This window comes from Strongylocentrotus purpuratus, unplaced genomic scaffold, assembly GCF_000002235.5.
Source record: "Strongylocentrotus purpuratus isolate Spur 01 unplaced genomic scaffold, Spur_5.0 spur5_contig_858, whole genome shotgun sequence".
Lineage (NCBI taxonomy): Eukaryota > Metazoa > Echinodermata > Echinoidea > Camarodonta > Strongylocentrotidae > Strongylocentrotus > Strongylocentrotus purpuratus.
The window spans coordinates 2,228,364-2,252,225 of NW_022145566.1; the positions used below are offsets into that span (position 1 = coordinate 2,228,364).

A 23,862-nucleotide genomic window follows, 5' to 3' on the forward strand; every position below is an offset into this window, starting at 1 on the left:
ACGGGCGTCAGTGCGCGCGCAAAATTTTTAAATGCTTTAAATCGTCTTAAATTAATTTTGCATACGTTTCAGGCCATTTTAAGCATTTTATAAAAAATCTCGCACAGGCGCATGCCTGCGCACTTTTGTATGTCATGGCCGTACACAATATACAACCGCCATTTCTTTTCTGTCATGTTATTTCCTATGTTTTTCCAAACGATTCGATACTAAGATTATCTCTTAATGACCATTTATAACGGAATGAGCGTCCAAGCGCGTAGCCAGGATTTCATTTTAGGGGGGCGGTAGTGAGCACGCAAAGCGTGCGTAGCGCTCACCCTAGGGGGGTGGGTGCAAGTAGGGGGTGTTCCCCCCCTTCCTTGCGAGGGACGGAAGCTTTGACGTTTTATTAAATTATTAGAGAAAGAAGACAATTCGTTGGATCGTTCTCAACTCTTAAGCCTTATCTAAATTCAGTTTCTTTTGACGTTTCATTAGAGAAAGTCTCTTAATGACCATTTATAACGGAATGAGCGTCCAAGCGCGTAGCCAGGATGTCATTTTAGGGGGGCGGTAGTGAGCACGCAAAGCGTGCGTAGCGCTCACCCTAGGGGGGTGGGTGCAAGTAGGGGGTGTTCCCCGTCCCTTGCGAAGGACGGAAGCTTTGACGTTTTATTAAATTATTAGAGAAAGAAGACGATTCGTTGGACCATTCTCAACTCTTAAGCCTTATCTAAATTCAGTTTCTTTTGACGTTTCATTAGAGAAAGACTCTTAATCCTTGTTTGAATTAAGTTTCCCTTCCTCTGCGCGAAGCGCTGAAGCTTTGACGCTTCATTAAATTATTAGAGAAAGAAGAAGATTTGTTGTACCGTTCTCGACTCTTAATCCTTTTTCTTCCTACGTCCTCTTCCTTCTTCTTGTTTTTCTCCTTTTTTTTTTTGGGGAGGGGCGACTGCCCCTACCGCCCCCCCTGGCTTCGCGCTTGTGAGCGTCCGTTCAAGATAAATGTCTGTGTGTGCAGGCTTTTGTAATGCATTGCATATATGGGCAGAAAATGGATATACAAAATCCATTATAGCTTTTAGGCCGGATGCCCTTTGACCCCATCTTTTTTTCATACTTGAATAGATTATATATTGTAGATATTATTTCATGTCTCATTTGTCCTCTAAGTATATTGTGACATCGTTATAGTTGCCTTGGAACTCAAAATACGAATTTGCATATTATGATGTCACCATATTTATGGAAATTGGATTGTAATTCTATAAATAATCATTGATTTTCTTCCAAATTTCAATATGTTGTAGCCTTGAAAATTCTTAAAATGAGCAGCGTCCTCCAGATTAAATAACAGACCACCTAATTTGTCCCAATGACAAATTAAATTTCTTGTTGTGATTTTTGCTTTGTAACATAAAAGAGCATTCTTAACTGAATTTATCGAGATAGAATAGTAAAACAGCATGTGTTTGACCTAGAGTTCTGGCTGAGGTAACTTAGATATGATGCATAAAAGTTCATAATTTTGAAAGCAAATTTACAGATAAAATGTTGTATATACACCTGGGTGTGGGTGTGGGAGGGGGTTTCCTCTCCCACCCTGAGAAAATTTGAAATTGATACCTCGCAAGGCATGTTATGATGCATAAAAGTTCATAATTTTGAAAGCAAATTTACAGATAAAATGTTGTATATACACCTGGGGGTGGGTGTGGGAGGCGGTTTCCTCTCCCACCCTGAGAAAATTTGAAATTGATACCTCGCAAGGCATGTTATGATGCATAAAAGTTCTTAGCTTTGAAAGCAAGGTGGTTGTGGGAGGGGGATCCCCCTCCCAGCCTGAGAACATTTACAGATTTTAAATCTCCCCAAGCATGATATGATGCGTAAACGTCCTTAATTTTAAAAGAAGATTTATAAACTAGAAATTTAATTCGTCACGAAGACGAATAAGGTGGTCTGTCTTCAAGTCTTATAATAGATTATAATATTTACTATATTGAAAAAGGGAGAAGTTATATAGACATGTAAACAATGATGATTATGATGATGATGATCTTGATAGTGATGATTATGATGATGATGATCTTGATAGTGATGATTATGATGATGATGATCATGATGATGTTGATGAGGATGATTATCATCATTATGATAATGATGATGATCATGATCATGAGCATGATTCTGACATCTTATCGGAAAAATGAGGGATGATTTAGATAACATGTAGTCTCAGCGACAAAATACTAAAATTTGGGAGAAAACTGTTCAATAACAACCGAGATACTGGTCAAAACACATTGTCATGCAGATTCATGTTTTGAAAAAAGTGACCTCCCATAGACATAACACGCAAATATGACAAATTATGCATTGTCGCCTTTAATCGAATATTTCACTATGATGACGTCATTCAAATGAAAGAAATATGACATATTTCTGATAGGGAATTATCTCAGCTACACCATATCAAAATCTGGGAGAAAATCGATCTCCGATAAGTGAGATAATCTCAATTAAACAAAGACAAAAATGACGTCATCAAAAAAATACATTTTGTTGAGTTTAGATGTCAATATGAAGACTTTGTTACACTTTGTACGAGTCAGGGTGGTATGAAATCATATCTCCAACTCATGCTTTCTCCAACCATGATATAAAAATTGGGGGTCAATGGACTATCTGAAGAGCTATTTTGATTTTTAAAATGGGATGTTTTTGCCCATATATGCTATGTATTACAAGAGCTCCGAGGCACGGACATGTATCTTAACGGATGCTCATTCTGTTATTAATGGTCAGAAAAAGGTGAACAAGGTATCAAAATGCTTGGAAAAATGATTCAAATATTTTGATGGAGAAAATTTGGCAATTTTATGTTGCTAAATGCCAGTACGCGCGAAAATGCGTGCGAATGCGCGTGTGCGCTTTTTTTTGCAAAATGCTTAAAATGACCTGAAACGTATGCAAAATGAATTTGAGACGATTTCAAGCATTTTTATTTTTTGCGCGCGCACTAACGCGCGGACGTACGCATGCGCGCGCGTTTTCTGACCTGAAACTGACCGGACGGATATTGACCCTTATCATGATAAATATAAATGAGAAATGCCTTTCCGTTATGAAGATATGATCATGAGTAAAAAGTACCAAAAAAAACACAAAATGGCGCCTGGATGACGTCATGAAGACTTGATGACCTTGAAAATGTCCTTGTCACGTCTTATGACAATGAACTAAGACTGTGCCAAAATTGAACGAAATTGACTAAACTGATCTTGCGTTATCGTCGGAACAAAAAAGTGGGAACAATAAATAAAAATAAAGAATAACTAGAAATGTAATTCGTCACAAAGACGAATAAGGTGGTCTGTCTTCAAGTCTTATAATAGATTGTAATATTTACTGTATTGAAAAAGGGATAAGTTATATAGACATGTACACAATGATGATTATGATGATGATCTTGATAGTAATGATTATGATGATGATCATGATGATGTTGATGAGGATGATGATCACGATCATAAGCGTGATTCTGATATCTTATCGAAAAAATGAGGAGTGATTTAGATGACATATAGTCTCAGCGACAACATACTAAAATTTGGGAGAAAACTGTTGAATAATAACCGAGATACTGGTCAAAACACATTGTCATGCACATTCATGTTTTTAAAAAAGTGACCTCCGATAGACATAACACGGAAATATGACAAATTATGCATTGTCGCCTTTAATCGAATATTTAACTATGATAACGTCATCCAAATGAAAAATAAATAACATATTTTTGATAGAGAATTATCTCAGCTACAACATATCAAAATCTGGGAGAAAATCGATCACCGATAAGTGAGATAATCTCAATTAAACAAAGACAAAAATTACGTCATCAACAAAATACATTTGTTTGAGTTTAGATGCCAATATGATGACTTTATTTCACTTTGTACGAGTCAGGGTGGTATGAAATCATATCTCCAACTCATGCTTTCTCCAACCATGATATAAAAATTGGGGGTCAATGGACTATCTGAAGAGCTATTTCGATTTTTAAAATGGCATGTTTTTGATCAAATTTGCACTATATTGCCCATAGCAGTACGCGCGGATTTTGAACTTTGACGCACGCTCACGGCCTTATGAAATATGAAGAGTGACTGAAATTAATGTAAATTGTCAATAACGTTAAGAGGAATCAAAATCATGTAACAAAAATTAAATTTGACCTTTTCCATGCGTTGTGAGCGCGCGCAACGCGCGCGGGGACACGTACGGACGGAAAATTTTAAAATGCTTAAAATGACCTGATTCGTACTCTCCTTTAATAGTTAAGTGATTTTGAGCATTTTAAAATTTTGACGCGCGCGCACGTGCGCGTCATGACCTTTATGTGACCTTTAATGAGTTGACCTGTTGACCCATGACCTGAAGTATATGTGATATGAATATGAATGACCTTTGATGACGCGTCATGAAGATGTGATGGATAATGTGATTTCACAAAATGGCGCCTGGATGACGTCATGAAGACTTGATGACCTTGAAAATGTTGCTGTCACGTCTCATGACAATGACCTATGACTGTGCCAAAATTGAACGAAATTGAATAAAATGATCTTGAGTTATCCTAGGCACAAAAAAATGGGGAGAAATAAATAAAAATAAATAAAGAAAGAAAAATCCTGACGAAACTAATAGGTGGTCTGTTGACAACAGACCACCTAATAAAGAAGAAAGAAAATTCTGACGAAAACAATAGGTGATCTATCGTTGACAGACCACCTAATAATAATAATAATAAAGAAAAAAAATTCTGACGAAAACAATAGGTGATCTGTCGTTGACAGACCACCTAATAAAGAAAATTCTGACGAAAACAATAGGTGATCTGTTTTCAACAGACCACCTAATAATAATAATGAAGAAAATTCTGACGAAAACAATAGGTAGTCTGTCGAAGACAGACCACCTAATAATAAAGAAAATCCTGCAAAGTTTTAGAAAATGTGCAATTTCAACTTTCAATTGAAAATTCCGACACGATCCCAACACCTGATAAAAAAACAAAGTGCACCGGTTGTGTAGCCCATGGTCTCAGCTATAACATACCAAAATTTGGGATAAAATAGAGCACGAATAAGCGAGATAGTGCTCAAAGATGAGTGTCATGTAGATTCATGATGTGAGCGAAATTCACCTTCCATAGAGATAACACGCAAATTAAGAAAATTCTGACATGTCGCCTTTAATTGAAATTTTCACCATGATGACGTCATCAAAATGAAAAACAATGGACACTAATATCGTAGAAAATTGTCCCAGCTACAACATATCTAAGTTTGGAAGTAAATTAATCAATATTGACAGAAATACAATCAATTTTCCATAAATTTGCTGACGTCATAATATGCAAATTGAAATTTTGAGTTCGGAGGCCATTATGATGACGTCATCAGTTAATTGAGGGTCAAATGCCACATGAAATCATATTTCCAACTCATGCTTTTTCCAACCATGATATAAAAGTTGGGGGTCAATTGACTTTATGTGAAGAGCTATTTCGATTTTTAAAATGGCATGTATTTGATCAAATTTGCATTATATTTCCCATAGCACCACGCGCGGATTTTGAACCTTGACCTGCGCTCACGGCCTTATGAAAGATCAAGAGTGACTGAAATTTATGTAAATTGTCATTTACGGTAAGAGGAATCGAAATCAGGTAAAAAAAATTGAATTTGACATTTTCCGCGCATTGTGCGCGCGCGCAACGTGCGCGGGGACACGTGCGGACGGAAAATTTTGAAATGCTTAAAATGACCTGATTCGTACTCTCGTTTAATAGTTAAGTGATTTTGAGCATTTTAAAATTTTGACGCGCGCGTACGTGCGCGTCATGACCTTTATGTAACCTTTGATGACATGACTTGTTGACCCTTGACCTGAAGTATATGTGATATGAATATGAATGACCTTTGTTTATGCATCATAAAGATATGATGGATAATGTGATTTCACAAAATGGCGCCTGGATGACGTCATGATGACCTGATGACCTTGAAAAGGTTACTGTCACGTCTTATGGCAATGACCTATGACTGTGCCAAAATTGAATGAAATTGACGGAATCGAACTTGAGTTATCTATGGCACAAAAAAGTGTAGGAAATAAAAATAAATAATAACTAGAAATTTAATTCGTCACGAAGACGAATAAGGTGGTCTGTCTAAGTCTTATGATAGATTTGAGAATGGGAGAAGTTATATAGACATGTAAACAATGATGATCATGATGAACATGATGATGATCATGATAGTAAAGGTGATGATCATGATAATGATAATGTTATATGATGATAAAAACGATAATGTTACTGATGATGATAATGATCATGATCATGGTGATGTTGATGATCATCATCTTCAGACCATGATGATGATGATGATGGTGACATTGATGATGATGATAATGATGATGATATTGATGATGATGATGACGATGATGAGTATGAGCATGATCCTGACATCTGATTGAAAAAAATGAGGAAATATTTAGATAGCAAATAGTCTCAGCTACAACATACTAAAATTTGGGAGAAAACTGTTGAATAAGAACCGAGATACTGGTCAAAACACATTGTCATGCAGATTCATGTTTTGAAAAAAGTGACCTCCCATAGACATAAGACGCAAATATGACAAATTATGCATTGTCGCCTTTAATCGAATATTTAACTATGATAACGTCATCTAAATGAAAAATAAATGACATATTTCTGATAGAAAATTATCTCAGCTACAACATATTAAAATCTGGGTGAAAATCGATCACCGATACGTGAGATAATCTCAATTAAACAAAGACAAAAATGACGTCATCAACAAAATACATTTTTTGGAGTTTAGATGCCAATATTAAGACTTTGTTTCACTTTGTACGAGTCAGGGTGGTATGAAATCATATCTCCAACTCATGCTTTTTCCAACCATGATATAAAAAATGGGGGTCAATGGACTATCTGAAGAGCTATTTCGATTTTTAAAATGGGATGTTTTTGCCCATATATGCTATGTATTACAAGAGCTCGCACGCACGGACATTATCTTAAACGGACGCTCATTCCGTTATTAATGGGCAGAAAAAGGTGAACAATGTATCAAAATGCTTGAAAGAATGTGTCAGATATGATGACGGAAAAAAATTGGCGATTTCATGTTGCCAAATGCCAGAACACGCGAAAACGCGAGCCCATGCGCGTGTGCGCGTTTTTTTTGCAAAATGCTTTGCCTAAAACGTATGCAAAATGAATTTGAGACGATTTGAAGCATTTTAATTTTTTGCGCGCGCGCTAACGCGCGGACGTACGCATGCGCGCGCTTTTTCTGACCTGAAACTGACCGGACGGATATTGACCCTAATCATGATAAATATAAATGAGAAATGCCTTTCTGTTATGAAGATATGATCATGAGTAAAAAGTACCAAAAAAAACACAAAATGGCGCCTGGATGACGTCATGAAGACTTGATGACCTTGAAAATGTTCCTGTCACGTCTTATGACAATGACCTATGACTGTGCCAAAATTGAACGAAATTGACTAAACTGATCTTGAGTTATCGTCGGAACAAAAAAGTGGGAACAATAAATAAAAATAAAGAATAAATAAATAAAGAAGAAAGAAAATTCTGACGAAAACAATAGGTGATCTGTCGTTGACAGACCACCTAATAATAAGAAAGAAAGAAAATTCTGACGAAAACAATAGGTGATCTGTCGTTGACAGACCACCTAATAAAACAATGATATACATCTGGGAGTAGGTGTGGGAGGGCGTCCCCCCCCCCACACTGAAAAAACAAAAATCTGATTTTTAGATCCCCCTTTGCGTGATAATTATGATGAATAAATGTGATTTCATTTTGAAAGCAAATTGATAGATAAAACATTGCATAAATATCAAACACCCGGAATATGTGTGGGAGGGTTTTTTTTTTTCACCCTGAGAAAATTTTGAGATTTGAAAATATGAAAAAGGATATTTTTATGATAAAAGGTTTGGTTTGTCAGATTATTCACTCTGCTGAAAAGAGTTAAGATTATTTTACAACTAGAAAAAAAAATAGAAGACAGAAAGACAAAAATATATCAAATTTGCAAATTTGCCAAGAAAGTCATGAGTTAAAAGATCCTCAAATTTACACATTTTACCACAAAAATTAACCACCCTGATTTAGAGACGAGCTTGTTGCGCAGGGGTGGTCTAGGACTAAGAATCCGCTCAGAAATTTACATGCAATCGGCCCCCCCCCCCCTATTCGATGCCAGCTCCAAAGCCAAGTTTATTTGAGACTGACTACTAATTTTTCTGATTATCAGTCTTAAAAAGTTTTTTTTCTTTTCTTGTACGACTTGAAAATGAGTGGACAGTCGTTCCGGCCCCCATCCCATATTTATATACCTCTCTTTAGTATCATGAATAAATCTAGTCATCTGATTGGTCGAAATTGGAGTTGTGATTTTAGCCATGCCCGCCTACTGGTCAATAGTTTTTTTTAAAGATGCCCGTTGCCCCCCGGGTAACTGGCATCATAAATAAATTTTGCTGAGATTCCCATTGGTTTACTTGTAAAAATTTTCTCAAGAAAAGGATCAGGTAAGAATTCATTGTATATTTGTTTGTGAATTTGGTATATAAAAGATATATTGACTGCTTTGATATTCAAAGCATAGCTGTTTCTATACTGGCTCTTGAGGAAGCACTTGATGGCAGCATAGTATTACAAGTATGTTGTTAATTATCATCTGAAATCAAAGAAATCTCATGATATTTTTCTGTTGCTTTACCAAAACTGTACCTATTAAGGCCTTTAAATATATACTTTCGGTTGTTGAGAAATATTTTCTTTCTACTTTGACAGCCAACAGAGATACAGAAAGATGGAAAGTGGTGACTGGAGACCTCCAGTTAGCAACCATTTCTATCACAAACCTACAAACAACAGACAGCAATGTGTTCCAGTGTATAGCTACCAACATGTACAAAGAGGAACTCACCAGTGTTGTACTCAATGTAGTCTGTGAGTATTTATTTTACCTTGGTCACTTTGAAATCTGCCCCAAATTCTTAACAAGAATATATTGCGAGTTTTCACAAGGCATGTCTCGGACTTCACCTGAGTGATTTCAGATCGATCAATCACTCATTTTTATGCCTTCGTTACGAAGTAGCCGGAGGCATTATGTTTTCGGGTTGTCCGTCCGTCCGTCTGTACGTACGTACGTACGTCCCGTTCTCGTGATCGCGTTATCTGAAGAACTGATTGATGGATTCCTGCCAAACTTTGGTCATGTATGTATCTTGCAGAGCAGATGAACTGATTAGATTTTGGGGTTACGAGGTCAAAGGTCAAAGGTCACAGGGCTCATGTATGCAAAAACAGCTCGTGATCGTGTTATCTGAAGAACCGATTAATGGATTCCTGCCAAACTTTGGTCATGTAATGTATCTTGCAGAGTCAAAGAACTGATTAGATTTTGGGGTCATGAGGTTAAAGGTCAAAGGTCACAGGGCTCATTATGTATGCAAAAACAGCTCGTGATCGCGTTATCTCAAGAACCGAGTGATGGATTGCTGCCAAACATAGGTCATGTATGTTACTTGCAGAACCAATGAAGTGATTAGATTTTGGGGTCACAAGGTCAAAGGTCAAAGGCCACAGCGCACATTATGTATGCAAAAACAGCTCGTGATCGCTTTCTCAATAACCGATTGGTGGATTCCTGCCAAAATGAGGTCATGTATGTTACTTGCAGAGCCAATGAACTGATTAGATTTTGGGGTCACAAGGTCAAAGGTCAAAGGCCACAACGCACATTATGTATGCAAGAACAGCTCGTGATCGCTTTATCAAGAACCGATTGGTGGATTCCTGCCAAAATGAGGTCATGTATGTTACTTGCAGAGCCAATGAACAGAGTAGATTCTTGGTTCATAAGGTCAAAGGTCAAAGGTAATGGGCTCATTATGTATGCAGAAATAGCTTGTGAACACATTCTCATTAGAACTGACAGATGGATTACTAGGGACTTTTAGATTCGCACGAAGACAATAGGTCTATGCTACGCTCGACGTCCTTTTAAAGCACTGCCTTGAATGGACGTCACACGAATTAGTCCACGCAAATCTAAAAGTCCCTATTATTTAACTCAGGACATCTTGCAGAGCCAATGAACTGAGTAGATTTTAGGGTCATGAGGTCAAAGATCAAAGGGTCATATATGTATATGAGAAATTGCTTGTAATCACGATATTCTGAGAACCTGTTAATGGATTACAATTGAACTTGAATTTGAAAAATGTGTTCTGTTTTGGTTTGTAAAATTGCTCTATGACGGAGGCATCATTTTCGACTGCGCGCAGTCACATTCCATCTAGTTTTCTCTCTACTCTTATAGGCAATTCTATTTGATGGTTCATGGTGAAAGAAATTTGTTGATTTGGTATAGACACGGTTTGCACCAGCTGTTAATCAGCTGTATTCACTTCTTTTTATTGGGAGAGAGAGAGATAAACAATCTTGAGAGTCTACTAGATGGATCAGTGGTAGAGCAGTGGTCTCGTAACCGAGAGGTCCTGGTTCAATCCAAGTCAATTCGCTTAAATTGTCCCCTTTGGTAAGCCATCAATCCTCATTACCAACTAAAGCCATTATTGCCCAGGTTAGTTGCTTATACTTACAAGCATATACATGCTTTCATAGCAGTGAGGTAAAACAATAACTAGCCATCAATTATTAAATGACTTTATATGGAGGAAATTAAGGCATGCATGAATGCATGATGTTCTTTTCATGCTACTTTAATGGCAGGGTTTTGGTTCTTTTGGTATTTTGGTTATTGATTAGGTCATTGTGGTACTGACTTCAATGGACACACCAAGAAAAGTGAGTAAATTAAATAAATTGGGAGTCAAGTGATAGTTGAATACCAGTATTGTAATCTGTTCCCCCGGCCAGCCCCCCCCCCCCCCACTCAGTGTTATTTAGGGTACGCGTATGCTTGTTCCCTCTTTTCTTAAAGACCCCCTATCTGAGTACTGCCAACATTTCCGAACCTCCCTTTCAGCCAGGATAGTATTAGTAATGCAGCTGTGTGTGAATTAGGGTAGCCTACACTACAGTACAAAACTACATAGGTCTAGATCCAAGTTCCCTCTTTTTGAAAAGACCCCCTATCTGAGTACTGCCAACATTTCCGAACCCCCCTTTCGCGGGCTTTTCACTGGCTTTTCCTGCCTTGGAGACCCCCCTAAATCCGGAACACTGCTCAATGTACCCCTATCTCAGGACATGCAGACACCCCCCCCTCTCATCTCAGATAAGCTGCCATTACTGCATGGTTGGCACTTCTTCAAGTTCTTCTTCTTGATCATTTTGAAGCACAATTTTTTTAGGGCATCAATATTACACCATATCACAGACACTGATAACATGAAGGGCCTTATTGCATCTCAGATTTACCATTGTTAAACGATCCCTTTAATACACAGCCAGGATAGTATAAGTAATGCAGCTGTGTGAATTAGGGTATTGCCTACGTACACTACAGAACAAAACTACATAGGTCTAGATCCAAGTCCCACATATTCATTTTCATGGGTGTAGGAAAATGAGTTTGAAAGTGTTACTATTGCGATCAAACTATAGGGCAAACTACTCACCTGAATGTGCCATCCTGTGAGCCACAGGTAGACAGCCACAATATCCACAACGAGGAGACTGTGGGTCCTGCTCAAAGACGTCGCAATCAGACAATTTTGGCAGGGCTCACGCCTCATACCCCATCTTGATGCCCCGGCTTGATGCCCAGTCTAGCCCGATATGCATGCTGAGCGTGCAGCTAGCGGATGCGCCGTACAGACTATACGTTCTGTTGTTATCTCTCTCTCTCTCTCTCTCTTACACAGATTTTGAGAAGTCCGTACTGCCGCCGTAGTACTGGGACGGGAGTGCATGGGACTCTATGTTTTTACTTTTCATAATGAAATAATCCTGAATAAGCTTTCAAAACTAGCAGGAATTTCTGAAATCTGATCGCGGGATTTCATCAATTTTTTTATGTTCAACTTCAAGATATTTTATAACCCCCTTTTTTAATTACAAAGAGATGAGAGAAAAACACCCCCTTTTTAAAGAAATCTCCGGGTGAAAGTCAAATACACCCCCTTTTTTTACATTTCTCGGGCCGGACTTTGTCCCACGAAAAGTACCCCTTTACCAGGAATTTTGGTAACACGCATGCGGTCATTTCGAAACCTGAGTGGGGGGCCGGGTCTGTTACTAACATTGTGTATTAATTGTTATCTCTTACATGACTTTTCTGTCTCTCCTCCCCCCCCCCCCCATTATGTCTGTAGTCATCCCTGCTAGTATACCTAGTTTCACACCTCTGACAAGGAAACTGAGTGTTTTACAGAATGACTCTGCCAAGTTCACCTGCCATGTTGAAGGAAGACCTACTCCAACCATAACATGGACCTTCAAGGGATCAGTGGTAAGCAGGCTGCTCAACATTATTAACACTACTGTTGCTTTTTTCGCATCCCTGCACACTGCATTCATATCAGTTATCAGCATAAAGAATGAGAGCATTCATGTTTGCATTGATGCTAGATTTGTGAAAAGAAAATGTGACCTTTCTCCGTTTTTGTTCATGTGGATTTTGTTGTGGCTTTAAAGTATATAATCTTGACCCAGATGAGTGTGAAAATATTCAATTCTAATGTAAATCAGTCCCTATGAAGAAGAAGCACTCTCAGCCGTACTGCTGCAGTACCATGAGTTCTGTTGCCAGAAGGTATATATAATATTGACCCAGATGAGTGTGAGTATATTCAGTCTAATTCAGTCCAATAAAATGGCGACAGACGGTCAATATTATACACTCTAAGGTGACAGAGCACTGGCATGTGGAGGCCCAAAATTTTGGAACAGTCTCCCAGTATCGGTAAGTCAAAGTTTTCAAAAAGGCCCTTAAAATTTATCTTTTTGATAACCATGAATTGTTCATTGCACTTTTATTATGAACCAGTTGACCAACAGAGACAAATACACCATCAATGAAACTGAGGGAAGCCTAGTGATCAACAATGTCAAGAAAGTGGATAGCGGAGAATATGAATGCAGAGCCGAAAATGGAGAATATCATGAGGCAACGGGTAGTGCAACCCTGACAGTGCTAGGTGAGAGGTTTTTTTTTAATGTAAATTTTCTTATTCTTGCCTTCTTTTTAGTTTTGATTTAGATTTTCTTAATTATAATCCTTTCTCTTATTCCTCTTGCATAGGCTTGCAAGTACCATTTTCTTTTTTCACTTCATTAAAACTGTACTCATCCTCACTACTGTCTATATTGATGTTATTAAAGGTAAAGACCAGTATTGGAAACGCCCCAATTTCAAAAAATGAAATGGAAGCTCTTATTACCAATCATAATTTGTGAAAGAATATGTTTTTATTATTACATGACGATAAAAATTTTGACGGGAAACCGCCTACTAATTGATATATTTGGTAAATTAGTATATCTCTTGCCTGTTGAGAGATACAAATGAACGTATCGCGCACTTGTGTGTAGTCCCATATACATCTTTCTGTGTACAGTGCTTCTTACTTTATGAAGACTTGGCCAAATTTCTTATAATTTTGATGATTCCAGAACCTTGCAGTACATCTAGATGACCAACCTTTCTGATCGATTTCACAACGTTTCTTTCACTATGCAATTGCATGACCATAACTGGTCTTTAGCTTTAACATTTCCTTCCGAGTTCTTGTTTTCAGAGTACCCATTGACATTGAAGTCCTTTGTTTCGCCACATATTGCAAAATGTCCCCTTTTCTTGCACTTCTCACACGTCTTGTCCCTCGCCAGGCATTTGGAGCCTTTTGCAAAGTGCCCATCTGAAACATAATTGCTGTTTCCTCCCGTAGCACCTCCCGTAGCACCTCCCTCTTGTCGTTGACCATCTCGCCCTCGCCTTGAGTAGGTTGTTGGGTCCTGACTCGCTGTCACAGCATGGATGCCTCCTGGATCATGCTCTCGTCCACCTGCTCATCTGGCTCTCTTTACTTTAGGTCGTGGATGCAATTGTCTGTAACTGATCAAGAGTCAGACTATGCCCCTTTTCCAATAATTTAATTAGCGTGGATTTTGGACGACCTGCACTTTTTGATGACTTGATCCCGGATATTTTCATCCACATCTTGGAATCTTGGAATAGCCGCTTTCTGCCGAGGTCTTGTTACAAACTGTTCAATGTTCTCATTCATCCTGCTGACTTTCTCTTTCCCCTCCTTCCACCAAAGTTGTACCTTTTGTATATTTGAAGTGTCTTCCGGCAATGCAAAGTAAATGTCCTGCACCTCGGGTCCAGTGCAATGTAGCAAAACTCTTTCTTTTGTTCCGGGTTCGAAACCCCTTTCCCTGTAACATAGAGTTCAAAAGACTAACGCCACTGAGTCCATGACTGGGAAATCTGAGCCGGATCTTCATAAGGGTTGAACTGACCCACTCCTTGTACCTCAACCTCTATAAAAACTGACATTGTTGCACGCTCTTCCTTTACAATTGACAAGAAATAATGCAGTTCCTTGCTGTTATTCTACTTTAACTTTAACTTATTCCTCGTCGCCACTTGTAGCATTCAAGCCACACTTTACAAAGTATATGCTAGTTTGAGAGAGATGTGAAAGGTATAGAAATAGACAATACCATTATCAAATTTGTTGATGCCGCTAGAAATCTTGGCGTGCAGCTAGACAAAAATCTTACAATGAAAGCTCAAATCAATAATGTATGTCAAACCAGTTCGTTTGCTCTGCACAAAATTGGAAAAATCCGCCAATTCCTAACCAAAGAAGCTACTAGGCAGCTGGTTCATGCCCTGGTTATATCTCACATAGATTTTTGCAATGGTTTACCATATTCTCTTCCTGATGTTCACACCAATAAATTACAAAGAATCCAAAACTCAGCAGCCAAAAAACAATTGCATTGGCTGCCAGTTAAGTCCCGTATTAATTATAAGATCCTTTTTTTGACATATCAATGCCTAAAGGGTACAGCCCCATCTTACCTCCAAGATCTCATTCTACAATATACCCCTACAAGAAAATTAAGATCAAATAGTAAATCCCTCCTGGTAACTTCAAGCACTCAAACAAAATATTATGGCACTCGCTCTTTCAAAAATTCTTTGGCCAAATTGTGGAACAGCTTACCTGATATTGTCAAACAGGCAAGCACAACAGAATCATTTAAGATTCTGTTGAAGACCTATCTTTTTTGTTAATTTTTAATTTTGTTCCAGCTGTTTAGTGACTTCTTTGGTTATAGTATCATGTACATATTTAATTTAATTTTCATATAATTTTCATTTTTAAATTTGTATTACCTAAATTACGTATCATTATTGTTATTAGCACTGTGTGCGTCGGCCAAAAGGCCTTGTGCATTAGCCGAACCAGCGGCCGAACCGGCGGCCTGCTGATTGGTCGAGCACCATGTGCGTCGGCCAATAGGCCTTTGGCGTTATTGTTCCAATTATTGATTGAATTATTGACCGCTGCGCTGGTCCTCCCGTAGAGTAATCAACACGCTTGCTTACAATAGTTTTTATCACCTGACAAAGTGTTGCAGCGGCACACAAAACGTTGTGATCTTTTAGATCCCTTATTGACCACATTGCGAGACAAACGAATATCACTAGCGATATTATTTTCGACATCATTATTCTTGTTCATAATTAATTTCCTTTTCTCTATTTCCTTCTTTTCTAAGCGCATAGGGACTTTCTTTGTGTTAGTGATATGCGCTTTACAAATAACGTTCATTAGATGGTCTGTTGTCAACAGGGTGGTCTGTTGTCAACAGACCGCCCATTGATTTCGTCAGAATTTTCTTTCTTTATTATTTATTATTTATTATTATTTATTTGTTTTTATTTATTTCTCCACTTTTTTGTGCAACCGATTTCTCAATATCCATCCACCCAATTTTTCTCAATTGACACAGTCATAGGTCATCATCATGAGATATGACAAAAAACTTTTCAAGTTCATCAGATTATCGTGACGTCATCCAGGCGCCATTTTGTGAAAATCGACTCCTGATCATATCTTCATTGTCATTGCTCATTCATATTTATCATGATAAAGGTCAATACCTGTCCGGTCAACTTAAGGTCAATTAACGCGCACGTACGCGTCCGTCCGCGCACAAATTTTTAAATGTTTAAAATCACTTTTTGATCGAATTAGAGTACGCTTCAGGCCATTTGCAGCATTTCAACAAATTTGTGTGTGCACACCTATGCACGCGCGTTTTCGTGCGTAATGTCAAGATATTGATCATTTTATTCCAAACAATTTGATACCATGTTTATCTCTTTATGACCATTAATAACGAAATGAGCGTCCATTCAAGATATATGTCCGTGCGTGCGAGCTCTTGTAATACAGCATATATGGACAAAAACATGCCTATACAAAATCCATTATAGCTCTTTGGGATGCCTGTTGACCCCCAAATTTGTTTTCATATTCAACCAAAGTATGTGTCGCAAAATCGATTTCAGGTCTCCTTTTGCCCTTAAGTATGTTATGACATCATCACAATGGCCTTGGAACTCAAATAACGAATTTGCATATTATGATATCAGCATATTTATGGACATTTGATTGTATCTCTGTTAATATTGATCACTTTTCTTGCAAATTTCGGTATGTTGTAGCTTGACTATTCTTAACAAGATCAGCATTCACCAGATTTAATAACAGACCACCTAATTCGTCTTCATGACGAATTCAATTTCTCTTTATTATTATTATTATTATTACTTTATTGAGGTTCAATTTAGACTGCCTTACAAACAGGCTGCTTTCTATAGATAACATTGAGAGTGATATGTACATGACAGGTGTAGACACATGCAAACAATGTTCATGGCTATTATGACCATTACTGAATTAGGGTTGGTGCTAGCATGAACCTACTACGTATTTTACCAGGCTGCCCGCCAGTAACCTTTAGAGTTGGTCAAGTGTCAAGACACTACATACGCCTGCCCCCCCCCCCACTCCGTGAACAGAGGGATACCATGCATGTTCCCAAAATGTCCGGTAAAGGGGTACTTTTCATGCACCAAAGTCTGGCTCGTAGTGCACAAAAATCCGGCCCGTATTGACTTTACACACCGGACTTAGGGGGATGTTTTCAAAAGGAAGGAGCATGCATATGCGTACCCAAAATAACACTGAGTGGGGGGCCGGGTTGTCATTTTAGAGCAAGTTGAAGTTATTTTGCAATTTTCTTGAAAACTGCAAATTAAGAGGGCCAATTTTCTCAAATTTGGTCAGCAATAGGGTATACATTTTTTATTTGTCTGGAAAAGGCTTATCTTCAAGTATTCAAATCCAAAAAAGGGTATGGGTTTGGCCCGACATGATGGAGCTACGTCCACAGAAAGAAAACGAATTCCCATAACTTTAGAGGGCGCTATTCATCTTTTGCATAACCATTGGAGCGTAGAATTTAGTGTGGCTTTGTGCAATTATGAGATAAAGATACTGTAAGAAATTGAGACAAAGCAGAATTGGTACGGGAAAGTGATGGCAATTTTTAGATCTTTAGGGGTCTATTTTTCAGTCGGTTTCAGATTTGAATTTTGAAGATGGTATTTTGAAGGTCAGGTGAATCGCAGATGATAAAACATCTCATAGACTATCTAGAGGAATTTGTTCAAAGTCTGCAGGATCCACGATGGTGGAGATATATAGGAAGGAAGAAAGATAGGCCTTAATACAGCCAAGAAACAGACAAAATGGCGCCTGGATGGTCACGCATGGGTGATTTCCAACAAAACAAAAAATTAGGTGACGTAGATTGGATATCTGAGATTATGCCTACAAAATTTGAAAGGAATTGGGCAAGAAGAAAGGACCTAACTAGGAATAACAAGCGATACGTGCAAAATGAATGGGATTTCATGACAAGAAGAATAATAGGGCTGAATGTGAACGAAAACAAAGCAATGACAAAGATCTTCATTGCAATTTTAGGGACAAATAAGTATTCATTTCAATGATTGGTCTGTAATGAGGTCCCCTGCGAGCAAAGTGCCAATGTTCACACCCATATGTATGCCACCTGCCATTAGTGAAAGCAACAAAAAGAAAAATATTTGATTTAAGAATTTGTTAAACTTTTGCATAGTGCACAGTTTGACCCAGGCAGAACACATGTCTTTTATTTGGATCCAGGCCAATATGACATTAATATAGGGGGAGGAGCATGATATTTATCATGAAAATGCTGCCATCTTTATAATAACACTAATGATTGAACAGTTCTTTAATAACACATACCCTTGAGATGGTCTCAATGCACTTAGGAAAAAGTAAGAAAGAAGTGATACAATTAAAATAGCAATTAATCAATTAAATGAATATGTTTTAAGAGCAGTTTTTATTTTTTATTTTTAATTACATTTTTGAATCAAATTTTGTAACATAATTTTTTTGATTTTATAAGGACTTGTGTGTGTCGGTGATATTACTATCCCCTCGCCGACAAAGTCAGAGGGGATATAGAAACGCTGCCGTGTCATTCCTTCCGTGCGTCTGTGCGTCTGTAACAAATTTGGTTTCCGATCGATAACTTCAGTAATGATTGACAGATTTTAATGAAATTTGATATGAAGATACATGATATCAAAATACAGGCTAAGTTCGATTGTGGAGTACGTAGGTCAAAGGTCATAGCTCATTAAATATGCGAATCTGGTCTCCGATCCATAACTTTAGTATTGTTTGTCAGATTTTAAGGAAATTTGATATGATGGTACATGGTATCAAAATACATGTACATCCTAAGTTCGATTTCGATATGTAGGTCAAAGGAGAAAGGTCATAGCTCATTAAATATGCAAAAACACCTAATTATATATGTGGAAATGTTAACTTCCTTGCCTAGTAATATAATAGTATAGTCCAATGGAGGTAACTTGTTCTGGTGTATATAGGCCATTTTTACCCTGCGAGGGGATGCTACACTTTGCGTTGACTTGTTGGTGTTATGATGAATGATCATAGTGTGGAGTTGTGAAAAAAGGGTTTTGTAGTCTTAGGATATAAATGGCTTCTATAGATTTTAATAAATGCAAAATTTTCCAATAGTCTGGTAGCAGAATAATGGAAGAAAGCATTAAGTAAAGAGAGAGGTGAAAAGGAGAGAAGGTGAAAGGAGAGAGGGAGCAAGTGAGAGAGAGAGAGAGAAGAGAAGAGAAGAGAGGAGGGAGAGAGTAAGAAGAGAAGAAAACTATGAACCTCCTTGGAAAAAACAAAGAGAAAGAGATGGAGATGTACATATGTAGACACGGAAAAAAGAAAGAGGGACCATGAAAGGGACAAAAATCAGAAACATGGTTGAGCAGCAGAAGCACGTACACAAATGACCATATTATGTATCTTGTCCAGTATGTTAAATTAATTTTTTTAATAATTTTTTTAGGTACTCTTCTAGATGATTTTCCACCTTTCATAGTGGAACAGCCTGAATCGGTTACTGGAGACCAACGTATCCCATTAACTCTAATGTGCAGAGCTATTGGAATACCAGAACCTACGTAAGTTGCACACATAGAATAATTTTAACACTGCAGTTGTAGATTCTCAAGTATGATTGGTAGATTTTCAAACATACATTTTTTCAAGGAAAAAATGTAGGTAAAACATATTGTTTGCAAACAACATTCCAGACAGTCTTAAGCTTTTGCAAAAGTCTAAAAAGACTGTAGCTACTTTAAGTTGGGTTTTGGGTAGTTCCTATGTGCAATGAATAAAAAAAATTTTAAACACCAGATTCTGTGGAATTTCTATTGAATGTGTGTACAAAAGTGTACTACTGGGAGAAGGATTGTGCTTTAATATTTGATGTGGAAGGCAATGCTCACGTTCATTGCCTGGATGGGGTAACCTAGCTAGTGACTGAAACTTGAGGCCAACTTGAGGGATACACTATCATTTGGGATCCCTCAAAGTATCGCCTGCTAGAGATCAGAGAGCGCATATAGTTCAGTTTAGAATGAGATAGTATTTTGAGAACATTTCCTTAGCAAGGACCCATGCAACCATGCTTGTTACAATGTGTATAGCGCCCAGGGCCCTGGGAACGATTTTGTCACCGGGGGGGGGGGGGGGGGGGGGGGAGGGGGGGGTAAGAGGACTTATATATTTTTTTTTTGGTCCCAAAAATTTCGCAACGACTCATATAGTGATATACATTAAATATATCATACCAGATTTTTTTTGCAGGGGGTGCTATGCCCCCCTGGAAAAATTCCAGGGGTGCTGTGGCACCCCCAGCACCCCCACTTCCCAGGGCCATGATAGCGCCCACAGTTGTTATTGCGTAGAGTTGATGTAAGAATAAAGCGTCTCTCCTTCAGAATGTGTGAACCCTGTATTATTATGTCTCCATAAAGTAGCTACATGTAAACATAGAGGCCCGTATTCTCAAGTCGTGTCTAACTCCTGTTTAACTAAACAGTTGTCTAAGTCCTGTCTAAGTCCCGTCTAACTTTAGACACAAAGTCGTGTCTAACTTTTTTGGTATTCTGAAGTCGTGTTTAAATAAAGTTAAACACGAAGTCCTGTCTAAGTCCTGTTTAACTATAGACAACTGTGAGGGGTTGTTTAAGTTCTGTTTAAGGGCGTGATTCTGCTGCTTTTCAACGTCGACGGTACACTCTACTTGCTGACCCCGAACTTGCGGGGGAGAACGATGGTACGTGCATTCTCTAAAATTTCAAATACGTTTTGCAGGATTTTTTCTCGTGTAGCCTAATTTTTTTTCTCGATAATATTAACTATTCTTATCTACTGGTGACATCTTTAAAATTCCATAATCTATAATAAACTAACCATTCTGTTGGAGAAGTTTCTTGTTTGGTTCTTCTGAGCACTGAGGCACTGATAAGTAGTGTGTTTGTCAATCTCAGTGTACAGTACGTGTACTACGTACGTACACAGAGTACATGCAGTCTAGTCATTACGTCACGATCACATCACCATGGTACCAGCATGCGCACAGCTAGCTGTGCGCGTTAATTTATTTATCCGGTGCACGCACGCCTGCGCATTGGGTCTTTCGTCAGAATTAACGCCTACTGGGCATGTGCAGAAGTCGTGACTAAGAGTTAAACACGAATTGCGCAGAACTTAAACAGTTGTTTAGTTAAACACCACTTAGACAGGACTTAAACAGTTGTTTAGTTAGACGAGACTTAGACACGACTTCAGAATATGAAATTTAGTTAGACAGGAGACACGACCTCGCGTCTAAGTCGTGTTTAACTAAACAGTTGTTTAACTTTAGACGTGGCTAAGTTAGACACGACTTCAGAATACGGGCCAGAGAGTTTAGAGTAGACAGGAGAGAGAAGAAACATGGTGTCAGAAGCGGTGAATGTTGATCTCCAGACTCGAATATGATTTGTCGTCGAAAATGGACAGTTTCGCATGATTTTTGATATCGCGTTGGACCCTTTCCTGCGGTATCGCGGTTTCGAGATTGAGCCGTGTAGTCCCATCGCAATGTTTTAGCGTACGTGTTTCTGACGATAAATATGATGCGTCGATGCAGTGGAGGATCGAATACGAAGCATTCATGAACAAATGAGACTTTTGCAGGACTAAACATTGGACTTTTGAAAGTTGTTTCTGTAATGTACTTCCAATCTATGTTCGTTTAATATTGTGAAAACAAAGCAAGGTTTGTTGGTTGAGTAGCAGTATTTTAGATTGATTATAATTATAAAGTTGTGGTGCACACAACTGGTTATTGAGTGCAGATTGTGAAAAACAAGAGTGTTTTGGCTGAGTAGCAATGTATGTACTAGTGTTTGTTGGTACACATTTCCATGAAACAAAAGTCTAGTTACAGTTTGACTGGGTTCAGGGTCGCTGGAAGTCCATGCAAGCAAGCTAATAAGTAAGCGATTTGTATAATTGTTGTGTTGAGATATCTAGCTGAGCTGAGTCCCAGTTAAATTGAGTACACAGGTTTGGTAACTAGAGTTACAATCATGACAGACTCAGAAGCGCCTCAGGGAGAAAATCCCAGCCCCAGGTCAAGGGTAACGAGAGCTAGAGGCAATTTTCCACTTCCACGTCCTTTATCTCTTGAGGGGGATATGAAAGAAAATTGGGAAGTGTTTAGCCAAGTATGGGAAAACTATGAAATCATAACTGGCCTAGAAAATGAAGATGACAGGTTTAGAATACCGGTAGCTCATTTTATGACTGCGATTGGTCAGGGGGCTGTTAAGATTCATAATGGTCTACCCTTCAAGGACGAGGGTGACAAAAAGAATTTCATGATAATTCTAAAGCTCTGGAAGGAATATTGTAGTGGTCGAAGCAACTTGACGTATGAGCGTTATAAGTTCAATATTTGTACGCAGAGTAAGGGTGAAGGATTTGAACAGTTCTATGTACTCCTACGTAGCTTAGCAACCACATGTGAATATGGCAAGTTCATTGATGATTTTATCAAAGATAGAATTGTGGTGGGTCTGGTTGATGATTCTGTGAGAAAAAGGCTTGTGCAAGAGCAGAATCTTACATTACAGTTATGTTTAGACATATGCCGGGCTCACAAGGCATCAATGTCTCAGTCTCAAGCCATGTCAAGTGAGAGTGTAGCAATTTATTATTTATGATTTATTTACTATGTACTGTTTATATCTGGATTCATTTAAAAGTGTTAAAGCATATAATTATATTTTTATGTCTATGGAATTATTTTTACCTTGTAAATTCACTTGTATCAGCCTCCAGCTGTATTGTTGAATATTCGAATAAAACCTTATCAAATCAAATCAAATCAAAGGGTGGATAAGTTCTATCATAAGTCCAAGAATGGGTCACAAAGAAAGAGTGACAACATTATAGAGTGTAAGTTTTGTGGAAGGTCACATGTTAGACAAAAAGAGAAATGTCCAGCATATGGCAAATTATGTAACAAGTGCAACCAGAAGAATCACTTTGCAAACAAGTGTAGAAATAGTGAAGGTAGAAAGCAGAACCACTATTGAAGAAAATACAAAGACAGTGTGAAAGCATTGGGCGGGAACAATAAAGATACTGACTCAAATGAAAGTGTCATGTCTGTAGAAACTGATAGTGATGTTCAGTATAAGAAGAAAATCATGGGGAATTTTCTTATCAAGGGGAAGAAAATTGAGATGCAAATAGATTGCGGGGCAACTGTAAATATTCTTCCTAAGAAACATGTTCCAAGCAATGTAGAAATTGTGCAAAGTCCAAGGAGGCTTAACCTGTGTGGGAGTAGTGCCAGTATTGTAGCAGAGGGTACATGCAAAGTGTTGTTGAAAAATCCAAAGACTCACAACAAGTATGACATAGAGTTTGTAGTAGTGGATAGAGACTGTGTCCCACTAATTGGGTCACAGGCTGCACAGTTGATGAAACTGACCAAGGTAAAATATGAGAACATTGCAGTAGTGTAAAGAAGCCCTAGTCACAGAGTGTAAATACAAAGGATGAAGTGCTAGAAGCATACAGTGATGTCTTTAGAGGGCTTGGTAAAATGCCTGGAAAAGTGCATTTGCAAACAGACAGTAGTGTGGAACCAGTCATAATGCCTCCACGTAGAGTTCCCATAGTAAAGAGAAAAGCTAAAGCAGGAACTAGAGAGGTTAGAGGGAATGGGTGTAATTGCCCAAGTAACAGAACCAACATAATAGGTATCGGGGTTAGTAGCTGTGCAGAAAACTAATGGGA

The 23,862-nt window shown here is 38.2% G+C and overlaps 1 protein-coding gene across 1 annotated transcript in view; it reads left to right on the forward strand.

Moving 5' to 3' along the window:
* The first annotated feature begins 12,404 nt into the window (after nt 1–12,404).
* LOC100888739 (neural cell adhesion molecule L1) overlaps nt 12,405–23,862 on the forward strand; it is a 48,457-nt gene continuing 36,999 nt past the window's right edge. Inside the window, exons 1-3 of the mRNA XM_030998189.1 lie at nt 12,405–12,551; nt 13,089–13,239; nt 19,568–19,682. Of these exons, the coding sequence (XP_030854049.1) occupies nt 12,405–12,551; nt 13,089–13,239; nt 19,568–19,682 (413 nt within the window). The remainder of the gene's footprint in view (nt 12,552–13,088; nt 13,240–19,567; nt 19,683–23,862) is intronic.